Raw genomic sequence first — 13193 nt, 5'->3', positions numbered from 1 at the left:
TCATGTCTATAAATTCAAAATATGTTCTGGGTCATTCATAAACTCACCATCTTGTTGCTCGATGTAAACATTGAGTTCATGATGGCCCTTCTGTCTCATCAGGCCATTCCTTCTCAACAACCCATTTTTTTTCTTTTTTTACTTATAAATCTCCTCGAAAGATGAATCTTTTCTTTCAGACCACAATTCTCATTAATTAATTTCAACACTGTTTAATTTTATGTTTTTTTTCAATTATTTTCATTTTAAAATCTCAAAGAAAGATAATAGAGTCCAGGGGAGAAATGCGTGGATGTTGGATTATAGTCTGAAGCTGCACTGTGTGGCAAGCACGACCATAATAGAATAAAAATATCTCCTCTGTGTAACATCTGCCTCACATAAATGCTAGGCTATGACCATCACCAGTTAGGGACAATCAAACCACCACCCCTTGATATTCAATGTTGCTACTGTCACTGAAACCCCTGCCATCAACATCTTTCAAAACAGTAGCACAGAGCATGTCCTTGTGTTGAACTTAGTTTACAGCATCATGATGTTGTCCAATATATGTCTTCATTTTTGTTCTAGCCTCAAATCTGAGATTACTCAGACTGACAGTACAGTGTCTGTTCACTATCTAACTCAAATGTGACATATTAGTCTTCAGCAGGCAAGTCAACCTAAAAGAATTTTTTCCCCTGACATTTAAAGTTCCAGCACTTGTATGTGATACGGAAAGGCAAAACCACTCAATTTGTTGTCAAAAGAATGCCTTTCTTTGGTGAAATATTCTGTCTCTCAAAACATTAAAACAACACCCCTTAAGGAAAATATCCTAACAGGCAGAACTAATTCCAGCTGGCTGCTTTAATAAGCTAGGGCTTAACAACTCTCCTCTGGGAAATCAGACATGCTTGAACCTATGAACTAGCTCTAGTTTACAATCCATAAACCATTCATCATTATGATTCAGAAGATGCATTAGTCTTGGAATACCAGTTTGTGTTTCATTAATAACACTTTTTTTCAATTTAAAGATGAAATTCCAACATTCTGTTATGGCACTGCAAATTTCTTGGATTTGAAGAAATGAAAAATATAGAAGCAAATATGATCACTTTTCACAGATTCTTACATTACCTGCGAAATAAAAATATTACAATTAATGGGCAGCACTATGGTTCAGTTGTTAGCACTGCTGCCCCACAGCACCAGGGTCCCAGGTTCGATTCCAGCTTTGGGTGACTGTGTCAAGTTTGTACATTCTCCCCGTGTCTGTGTGGACTTCCTCCAGGTGCTCTGGTTTCCTCCCACAGTCCAAAAGATGTGCCGGTCAGGTGGATTGGCCAGGCTAAATTGCCCATAGTGTTAGGATCATTAGTGAGAGGGAAATGGGTCTGGGTGGGTTACACTTCGGAGGGTTGGTGTGGACCCGTTGGGCTGAAAGGCCTGTTTTCACGCTGTAGGGAATCTAATCTAAATTACTTGCATTTGTCAATATCATAATTAAATATGGACGCTAGCCAGAGACACAGTGATTTTATCAGTCATTCTTTTCTACAGTGAAATCAACACAAACAATTTGCACAGTTAAACACTCACCAATACAACAACATTTCTAGATCTTGTACATGTGAGTACATGAGGCAGAAGGTACTAACACTTGAAGGACAACATCATTGCATTTTGATTACTGGAATATTTGGGAAACAGAGGCATGTGGATTTGTAAGGGTAAGAGTATTAGCTGGGATTACACACAATACTGTGTAATATTGTGGCCACAGTGTGACCAGTCCACACAATCTTCTGCAGAATTTAGTTGATTCCCTGACATTATAATGTGTGGTACTCATTTCATTCATTCATTCTGAGATTCAATACATATTTTCTTCTCTCATGTCCAAAGCTCAAACTACTGATCAAACCACAATATCTAACATTGATGAATGTTAAGGTATAATAAATTAGCCATCATTAAAATAACCTGCAACATTTTGAATTATTCAATTATTCTACGCAATAAAACTTTACAATCTATTCTATGGCAACATAGGATTTTTATACTGTATTATCAATTCTTGATCAAAACAGGAAATGCAGGGTTTTGGGTAAGAACCCAAATATTGAGCTCAAATGAGGATCACAAACCCCTGTTGGGAACCAAATGGCCAAAGTGTGGTCAGAGAATAGGTTTGTCATCCAATTAAGGATTGTGGGTGAACACTTGAAGTCAATAGGAGGCTCTCCAGCTCAGTTATTGCAAACTACCATTCCAATAAGAGACTGCACATGTGCCCTCCCTGCCACATTTAAACTTTTAAATGAAAACTGAATCAACAGATGGGCGACCATTGTGGAGTGGGATCCCTGGTCTGTGGATATAGCTGTGGCCAGGGTGAGCAGAAAAGACCTCAGAGCCTGGTTAGAATGCTGTCCTGCTCCCCTACCCTGCTCTGTCACAAGGACACTTACTTCAGGTGGCTAGCCTAGTCCCTGATGTTTCAGGAAATCTGAAGGGCAATATGGAAAATTCTAGTGTGATATTGTGCCAGCAAGCCAGTATATTGTCTGATATTCAGCCTCAGTACCCATCCCCAAATATGGCTGAAAATCCTGCCTCAATATTATATTTTGCAGGTGGCTTTTGAGAGGTCAGTCTAAATGGTGGCTCTCTATAACTAAGAAAAATCATCATAGCTTAAGGAGTGTGGACCAATACACCCACAATGTTTGCATAAGCAGCAAGCAGTTATGTTTGTTGTGCTGAACTGACAAATAGAAAATCCCCTCACCTTCTTGTGTGTTAGTGCAATATTTACACCTTCAAGATACAAAAGAAAAGGGAGGCTGTATTGATATTTACTAGTGCGGTTGTTTGGATCCAATCATATAATACATTGAGAAGTATAATACATTGAAAAGTGATCAATGTCCAATGAAGTGGATCAGCAGCAATCCATGTATCCCAACACTTAGTTCATTCAGTTCTTTGAAGTTTTGCACTTTGCTATTCCTCATCATTATTTTTAATTTATATCCATGGGATCACATTGGAGGTTATGGTTCCAGGTTTAGCAGTGATGTCTTTCAGCATCGTGAAAAGCAAAATAAAATGCATGCACTTACTCTCTAAACGTTATTTCAAAAGTTGTGATAACAGAAAGGTTCAATGTTAATGGAAAAGGCATTTTCAAGCTTACCATGAAGAGAATCAAAGGAATGGTGAAGTGATGGAAACACCAAAAAAGACTTCGCTGTGGAGGCAGAGAGCAAAGATGTCTTTACAAAAGAGAATGGTGCCAATGCCCCAGTAAAGAAGGAGACAGTAGTGATAATGGAAAGGAGATAATCAATAAAGATGGAATAATTCAAAGGTTGAAAGTCATCAAAGTAGGAAAGTCTTGATGGGATGCATCATATATTACTGAAGAAAGTATGAATGGATATTGTGGAGGCTCTAATTATAATCTTCCAGTCCTCCAAAGATATGTGGTACTACTAATACATCTGTCCCAAAACAGGGACAGGGATAAATCTGGCTAGTAAGACCAAGTTATATGGATTGATTAATAATTTTTAGAAGAAACTCCACTAATAATTTGAAGCAAACCATTTAGAGGGGCAAGGCAAAAGAGCAGATGGCATGACACTTATTGGATATCTCTACCAGCCAGCACACGCATATTGGCTTGAATGGTCATCTTTTTTATTGTGATTCTATGCAGTGCATTTTCATATCCATTTTGCACAAGAATAATAACTGCAGTAAATTAGCTATGTGCAAAACATAATGTATTCACACACATATATACAACATCCCCACCCAGACATGAGGACATCAAACCCACCCCTGACTCCAGTACAGTAGCCTTGACCTTTAATCCCAAAACTGTGGGTCTCCTTGGAGCTTAGAGCCCTGTATTTTACACTAGGATAGCCTTTGAAAATGCATTACACCCTCTTGTTAACTTGGCTACAGCCTGTGGAAAATCCAGAATATAGTGGTTTTAGTCAAGGATCAATAGAAGCAGAACAAGGTTCGTTTGTCAAATGATACCCTTTCCTAATGATATATTCATTTATTTTGCTATGAGAAGTCCTGATAGCCACATGGGTTTTTATCCACAATGCTCTGGACTCCCTGGTGACATGATAGGCAGTAAAGGTTCCGTGCACACTTTAGCTGGTGTCTTCTTTCCACTGAGAAAGTGAATCTGGTGCTGCCTCTGGGAAACAGTCACTTGCTTTTATATAGGTCTGACTTGCAGACTGTCTCATTTAACACATGTCCCTTAGGGTGGTCTGGAAGGATTCTATTGCGCATTCAGATTTTAGTGACCTTTACAACTGTTGGAGTGCCCATGAATTTTGTGAAGTTGTCTGTGAATCAGCCTGCTCCAGATGGTCTAGCTGTCACTGGCTCTGCAGTGAAGCTGAGATGTCAAAGACAAGAGTGCTGTGCCACATGGGAGTAAATGTTTTTGCCTATAAAGACGAGTCTTTAGATATTGAGGGTAGTGAGTACACACCTTCAGGTATCATTAGGCATCAAGATTTGCACCCTCATAAATTTGCTCTCCTAATCCAAGTAATGCCTCACTGTTAGAAAAGGGAGAAGTATTTCCTCCTCCCAAGTTTATCAGTTGTAACTTTCAGCACCATTGTAATTGCCTTGATATCCATTTCGGCAATGAGCAAAATAGTCAATTAAAGCAACACAAAAAAAGAATTGCAACACATTGGCAACCTGTTATACACTCCGGCAGTTCTTAATTTATATTTTCTTGCAAAATATTGCCAAGACTATTATCTCAAATCAAGTAAAAATGACATTAAGACCAGGAAATAAGTTTCCAAAAAAGGATTTGAACTACTGTTCTGTGAATTCCAGTGGAAAGAAGGCACACAATGATACATCAGCTGCCAATTTGCTACAAGCTGTTTTTGTACTGCTTACATACGTCAATTTCCTCCCAGGTGTATTAGTGAAATAAAGATTTATACAAAAATACAAAAAAAAGTAAAAGTACACAATATGTTCAAACTGCAAAGAAAGAGTTAGGCACACCAATAGTTGTATTTCCAGCATTCAGTATGAAACAACAGCAAACTTGGGCTGCGTTTAACTGGTTGGTGATGGTGGGGACGGGAAGGCTTAAGGGAGATGGACAGAAAGAGAAAAGCAAATGACCTGTACAAAGCCTCTAGAAAAATAGCTAGAAGCTGACTGCTATAGCATGCTGAGAGGAAGATAAATTCATGAACAATGGCATTCTGCCTCTCAGTGGGAGGAAGTCTTGCCTGAAGAGCTTAGTCAATCTGACTGACCAGCAGCTACATCAACCCCAGCACTGCCTGGATTGCAGGAATAAGCCTGGAGAGGATAATGGCTGCACAGAAAGGTCAATCCCAAGTTTTTAAAACAGACCCTAGAGTCTAGGGAAAGGCAAAGGAGTGTGTAAGGGACCCAGTTTTGCAGGGCTGGCAATATAAAATGAAGGACTGGGTCAGTGCCATCTTTGGGCAGGTGCACCTGATACACACTTGGCATCCCTCAAGGAATGAGGCTTCACCCCAAAGAGGTGAACCTGCTTCCATCTTGCTATTTTTCATGTAGACCAGAAGGAACAGTCTGAACACTGCTGCGTGACTGGCCATGCCAACATAATTTGGTACAGGCAACATATTATTCAGGTCAATAGGGTAGTCAAATACCTAATTGACCTTTAGTTAATTATTTACATATGATGGGCAAGCTGCAGATTTTGATCGCTGCCCACTTTGTGAATTATGGCGCTCAGTTCAGGAACAGGTAAGAAGTTAGTGGGTGTGCTAGCTGACCTACTTTACATGCTCCTTCACCAACAACAATCCAGTAAAGGCATACAAAATCCAGCCCCTTGTCTTAAGATGCTCCAAAAGAATTGAGCTTATTTCCTGATCTAAACTGCATGGATAAGGTGTCTGTTGAGTGGACCTTAACCCAAGCAATGAAATGTATCTTTTTTAAAAATGTCGCATTTAATCATGATTTGTGAATGTCCATGGCTGAGCCTTCCATCATCTTCAATTTATAATCAAGAAAGTGAATCTCTTGTATCATCAGTAAAATCATGGGAATTTAGGGCTTAAGATTTTAGCTGGCAAGGTGGAATAAATTGATTATTTTTGGTTTTAGTTTTGAATTCTGACAACATTATAATGTCAAAGAGAAATAAATAAAACGTCTTTATTGTTGAGGACCATGAAAATTATTTGTGGATTACATCTACCAATGTTTAATTGTCATGTGAGAAATTCAGGGGAAAATTAATGGAAATAAGGTTCAATGCCATTTGAACTTCATGTCTATTCAGTGGTATCAATTTGCCAATTTTCTCTAGGGGTCTTGTGGCACAGTGGTAGTGTCCCTAACTCTGAGCCAACAGACTGAGATTCTTCTCCCATCTGCTCTGGAGGCATAGAATAATATCGCTGAACAGGTTAATTAGAAAAACCTACACTCAATAAATCTTAGGGTTCCTGTGGTGCAGTAGCAGTGCCCCCACCTCTGAGCCAGGAGGCCCAGATTTAAGTCAGACTTGCCCCAAAGGTGTGACATAACATATCTGGAAAATCTGATTATTAATATCGACTCTATAAATCTTCAGGTTCTTGTGATGCAGTGGTAGCATCTCAACCTCTCAATCAGGAGGCCCATGTTCAAGTCTTGTAATAACATCTTTGTACAGGTTGTTTAAAAGAACAAACTACTCAATAAGTCTTGAGGGTCTTGTGATGCAGTGATAGCACCCTATCTCTAGTCCAGAAGGCCACCCTAGAGGTTTGTCTTAAGATGTCTGAGAAGGTTAATTAAAAATAACCACTGAATAAATCTTAAGTACATTCACTAAGCCCTACTTAGAAACACTCACACTTTACAGCATAACTACAGCTGGGTATTGGTTAGGTTTCAGCATTAATAATCAATAAATCTGAATTCATTATTCTGAAAATTTGCATTCAGTTAAAAATACTGGAAATATGATGCTGATTTATAAAAAAGTAAAAGTGAAACAACCATGAAATTATTGCACTGTCATAGAAGTTAAATGGTTTATTAATATTCTCTAGGAAGGAAAGCTGATGTCCATTCAAGCATCCAACAAGATAGTTATTTAACTTCATCAGCACCACTATAATGACACTCAAGAAGCTAATTCACCAACACCACATTCTCAGGGCAACTAAAGTTGGCATAAATATGCCAGAAACATTCATGTGTCAAGCACTTTTATTTCAAAAAGAAGCCTTTTTGATTTTTTTAACCAAGCCAACAAAAAGGGACGTAAGATAATTTAGAATTTGTACCAAAATCTATTTGCTCTGACCTACTCCTCAAGATCTGTGGACCATGTCTTAAATACTGCCCTCAGTCCCCAATGGCCTTCACTAGAGTATAAGCCAACAGTTTGCAGGAGAAAAGTATTCTGGGATCATCACTGACAATGGGCAGGGATTTTGTTTTAAATATAGAATTGTTTGTTACAGAAGCTTGCAAGCCCAGAACAAACTGGTTGTGTATTGAGGAAAAGTCATTCAGTCTATAAACAGAGGTTCTGAAAGGTATATGCATCTAGTCTAGGGATGTTCTAGAATTGACAGCAATCTTACAAGCATAGCTTTACAGAAAGCTGAGCCTAGCAACATCCATCACCTTTTGCGCCAGTCCTGATGTCTTCAACAACTTTGCATTTGGAGGGATGTGAATGAAACAACTGGGCTCATGGTTTAGAGTTAATAATAATTTTGATTTAGTAATGTACTGATGTGTACTGGGAGAACATTGAACCACATGATATTCACAGGGAAAATATCTTCCTTAAAGAAAACCAGTGGCTGACAGAGAACAAAGCACCTCCACTGTCACAGAGCCTCAAGTCATGTCACCCGTACTGGAAACAACATCACATCGTACAACTGATGACTGACCCACCTCTTAATGGCACACCTCCCGGTTGACCACAAAGAGGAAGCTGAATTTAGTGATGAAGTCTCAAGAGCCAATCTTCCATGGAAAATATGGACAACCCTCAAACACTTGAAGACAGGCCAGAGAGAATTTGGCCACTTGCTCCACAGGTGGAACTTGAGGAAAAGCTCAAATTGTGACTGTGATCATTCATGTCAGACCATCCTGCATATACTGAATGCCAGCCCTGATAGATTGATCCCTTATAGCACCTTAACCACTCACAGTGAATCAGCTGAAGCTGTTGGATGGATTGTTAACCTCGACACCAAACTGCTTTCCAGCCATATGAAACAAATATATAGCATAACTCTCTAACTTTTTAAACAATTATTGTTCTGGTAGTCAATTATCAAGTGAAAATGGATGAAAATTTCAAACAATATTGAATAAAGTCGCAAGAAAACTTGATCACATTTCAATTTTTGTTGAAACTCAATGTAAAGTACCATTTGCAGTTTATTCAGTTTAGAAATTGCATGTGATTCCTCGAAAGTGAATTCTGTTTGATATTATATAAGAGAAAAGAGATGGGTGAGAATCAAGTAAATTCATATTAACCTTCTAACAAGCACATTAAGTTAAGTACTACATAGATGAAATCTTACCTTTTCTGCATCTTGCTCAAACAGCCGAAGTTGGAAGCATTGATCTAGCTTCAGTTTCCGAACATGCCACATTTGATGCAAATGCTGTCTAGTTGAGTGTAGTTTATCCAGTAGACTGGTGATCTTTGGCACAACGCTTTGAAAATCTGCACTGCCAGATATGCAGTTCTTTCCAGAAAAACCATCACTGCACCTTATACACTGCAGCAATCTTTGTCCCTCATGGTCCAGTTCCTCCACCGGGGCTTTGATAACCTTTTTCTTCAATTGTGTATGTTCATCAATTAATTTTCTAGAACCTTCAACATCCAGGGGAAACTCTTTCCTTGCCAACATCTCCTGCAGGTCTTCTAGTCTGGACAACAAATGCACAGCACTGCTTATGAATTCTTCCAAGGCCAGTCGAAGGTCAATCCATTCATCGTGATTATACTCCAGTGTACCATCAAATTCTTCAGTCAATTGGGAAGGATCCACCAACTTAGAAAGTCCTTCTACAGATACCATACTTGTCTGAAAAAGATATCCCACTGTTTTAGAATCAGCATTTCAGCATTAAAACTGGAAAATCTTAAATTTACAGGAGCAAGAAGAGTTTATCCACTCTCCACACCCCTTAACCCCCACACCCCAAGATTTCTGACACGGATCCAGCAGGTATAGAATATTAGACTTTAAATCACTTCTTTACATTACCATTACTTTTTTTTTAAAAATTGGCTTAGCTGGATTTTTATTTTTATTTTTGAACTGTCAGCCTTGATTGTGAGGATATATTCCAAACTGAAGGTCAAGTGTTCAACCCCCACTATGGAAACTTAAGCACACAGTCAAGGCTGACACTCTCGAAACAATGGGAAAGTGCTGTACTGTCAAGGGCGCAAATGTACTGTAAGCCTATGCTCCTTCTGCCCTTATGCATGTAAAAGTTCCCATGACACAATTCAAAGATGAATGGAATACCCCGGTGACCTAGCTAATCTCTTAAGCAAGACAGAAAAAGCAGACTGCCTGCTCATTTATCTTACTATGGTTTGTGTGATCCATTCTAAAAAGTAATTTAATGAAAGATGGAACGGAAGCCAATCTTTAGACACTTTCATATTTATTTACAGAATTATACATTGTGAACATAATTTAATTACCCTGCAATCTTATTTTAAATTGTGTCTATTTAATAGGCCACATGACTGTTAAGGAGATACAATAAAGTCCTGACTGCACAGACGAGATCCACTGGCTTTATAAAAATAACTGACTATGGTACCTGATATCAAGTTTTTTTGTGTTTTTTCCATACAAAGCTTATTCAGTAATACAGATGGCTCACTGGAGAATATATTGGGATTGATATAATGGTTTGCCCTAGTTATTTTACATGGAGCTATAACTGTCTTTACTGATTTCAATATATTGTCAATACCAAACCTAAAGCAGGTAATACTTTCTTAACCCACCTAAAAAGTCAAGGTAACATTTCAACAAATTTGTTCCAATGTATTATCAAAGCACAAACACTATCTAGCAGTGTAGAGTTAAAGGAGACCATGACTAATACATTCAACATAGGACTAAAACCCTTGTGAGCAGTATAATTTGTTGGTAAATATAATTATTTCCATCATCTTCTTTAGAATTCTCTGCATCATGTGTTATTATGAGGTTGCTGTTTTTCAGTTTCAGGAGGTTCATTACAAACAATAATACTTCAAATAATGGAATAAGCACCTAATAACTTTCGCTTTGGCAATCTTGAGATTAATTTGCCCATTAATACTGTTTCAATGTTCCAATTCTATCTTCTGCATTAACTGCTGATCTTCCAACTTTTATTGAAACGTGTGACAAGGAGCTGGACCATTTCAAAATCTGTCAATCAAGGTGCAGGAGTGGGTCAGGATTAGGCTCCTAATTAATAATATGTTTGTATCCTAAGCGTGGTCTCAATAATGCTCTGCAGTTCCTATCTTGTGTGTTATCCAAATACACCATGTATACTGCTTCCCCTTTTTCCACCAAATTTTTTACATCCTCAAAGAACTGTAATAAATTTGTCAAACATGATTTTCCTTTTAGAACGGTAGTTGACTCTGCCTCATTGTATTATGATGTGGAGATGCCGGTGTTGGATTGAGTGTACAAAGTTAAAAATTACACAACACCAGGTTATAGTCCAACAGGTTTAATTGGAAACACTAGCTTTCCGAGCGCTGCTCCTTCATCAGGTGGTTGTGGAGTGCAACCGAAAGCTAATGCTTCCAATTAAACCTGTTGGACTATAACTTGGTGTTGTGTAATTTTTATCATTGTATTATGGTATTCTAAATGTCCAGCTAATATATTTTTAATAATGGATTTGAGCATTTTTTTCAGATGCTTGGTTAACTGAACTATAGTGTCCTACTTTCTGTTTCCACACTTTTTTTAAACAGGGTGGTACATTTATAATTTTCCAATTTTCTGGAAACAAGGGAGTACTGGAAAAATACAACCAATGCATCCATTATCTTTGCATTGCTTCTTTTAAGGTGCTTGGATGCAGGTGATTAGATCCAGGGGACTTGTCATCCTTAAATTCCACTAACGTTCGTAATACTTTTTCTCTCACGATGGTTTTTGTTTTAAGTTCTATTTGTTCCAGTCAGGCTGATAGAAATAATTTCTCCAGAAATTCTTTCAAGGCACAATATACCAGAGTCAACAGAAGTCCCTTTCCAAGAACCATTTTCCAGTTAGAAACATGTTTATCCAAACAGGCACAATCCAGTAATTTGAAATTGAATTTCAGCAATCATCTGTACAATCCAGTAATATCTTTGATGTAATACATAGTCTTTTCCAATCTATCACTTTCTGATCATGTCTCAGATCTATTTAACAGATCATCTTTCTTGTAAATTTCACAGAAGGACACCAATAGAATTTGCAAACTTTCATTTCAGTTCAAGTGATGCAAATCCAGCTTACAAAATGCTAAACTTCTGATTTCACTTCTTGTAAGAAATGTCAACACCAAAATTATACCTTATTTCCTTTATGGTAGGAGCATAACCCATGTCCACAAAGCCATTCATTTGTTCTACTTTTCATACAGTTCAGACTCTGAGTATACCAAATGGTGTCCCTATTCTAACTTCTACTTCCTTCTATTTCCACAATTCATACAAGAAATTGTGGCTTTTTTGTCTAAATACTTATTCTTAACCAAACATCCCTTTTGGCAGCTGTTCTCTGCTACACCGTTCTGTTCTAGAAAGCAAGGTGGTGAAGGATAGGCCTAGAGCCAAACTTTAGGGATTTTATATTTTACAAAATTGTATAAGCATAAATGTATGAACAAGTGGTCTCAATTTTAACCTGTGACTTTTCTTGTGGGCTCAAGTGAAACCCTGGTTATAAATTAAAAACAATGGTTATATAATTAATAGTGATCACTTGATGTGTATATCATCCACTGCATTTCCCTAAATTAAAGCAGCAGTCACAGCTTTAGCTCTAACTCCGCCATATTGCATGCAGGTAAGTGGTGACGTGAAGAAACATCTCCTGCAGCTCTGAAAATGAAACCTGACCTATTTCATTGTTTAGTCTGCATTTATTTCACCAGATCACTTGTTGCTCGGAACAAACAGGAATTAAGTTCGGGTCATTTTTTTCAATCTGCTGTTTTCATTTGGAAGGACAATAAGGGAAGCTTCTTAGACAATCTCAATGAAACTGACTCCAACGCCCCTCCCCCAAGTCCCTCCTCCCTACCTTTTATCTTAGCCTGCCTGGCACCCTCTCCTCATTCCTGATGAAGGGCTCTGGCCCGAAACGTCGAATTTCCTGTTCCTTGGATGCTGCCTGACCTGCTGTGCTTTAACCAGCAACACATTTTCAGCTCTGATCTCCAGCATCTGCAGACCTCACTTTTTACTCAATGTGTCTCAGTGTTCAAGATTCTCAGACTTGAGGGAAGAGTTATTATTTTAAACAGTGCAATAGGTGCCTGTCTCTACCTTTATCTCTACCTTCTATTTTGAAGTCTTTACTTGCCTGCCCCTGGCCTCTGTTATTTAATTCCTCCCTTGCTTTAAAAACAATATTTTTTGCATTGTCATATTTATTGCAAAAATAAACAGTTAATAAAAACATCAATAATCAACAATTTATCCTTCATTTGTTGGAGCATATAATTTTAAGTATAATGCTTACCTCAAATATAAATTTTGAACTCCCAAAGTTGGTTTTTTGCTTCTGCCAGAAGTTATCTGGTTTGATAATCAGTGCAACATGGATATCAGCAGGGAAAGATTCCTGGAGAGTTTTAAGTAGAGGCTTGATCAAATCCCACTTGGAACCTCTCATATCGATGATAACAGTAAATCCTCTTTTACTCACATCTTCACTGTTAAAATGTAAAGAGGATTTTACTGGAATGATCCATGTATATGACATTATTCAGCAAAGAGAGTCTATTCAGTCCAATGATTCCTTCTAAATGGAAGTATTGTATTTTATTGCATATGATATAACATAATGCTATCAAAAGTATATGTTTTATATCTACATAGATGTGTGCATATGCATATGAATATTTAAATA

The 13193-nt window shown here is 37.9% G+C and overlaps 1 protein-coding gene across 1 annotated transcript in view; it reads right to left on the bottom strand.

Moving 5' to 3' along the window:
- The window catches only part of kalrna (kalirin RhoGEF kinase a), a 744968-nt gene that overhangs the window by 411303 nt on the left and 320472 nt on the right, over positions 1-13193 (bottom strand). The window contains exons 4-5 of the mRNA XM_060827256.1: positions 12804-12996; positions 8607-9119 (exon numbers count right to left, since the gene is read on the bottom strand). Coding sequence (XP_060683239.1) covers positions 8607-9119; positions 12804-12996 — 706 coding nt within the window. The remainder of the gene's footprint in view (positions 1-8606; positions 9120-12803; positions 12997-13193) is intronic.

This window comes from Hemiscyllium ocellatum, chromosome 7 (assembly GCF_020745735.1).
Source record: "Hemiscyllium ocellatum isolate sHemOce1 chromosome 7, sHemOce1.pat.X.cur, whole genome shotgun sequence".
Classification (NCBI taxonomy): Eukaryota; Metazoa; Chordata; class Chondrichthyes; order Orectolobiformes; family Hemiscylliidae; genus Hemiscyllium; species Hemiscyllium ocellatum.
The sequence above is the reverse complement of the archived record's forward strand: the minus strand, read 5'-3'. Positions and strand labels throughout refer to the sequence as shown.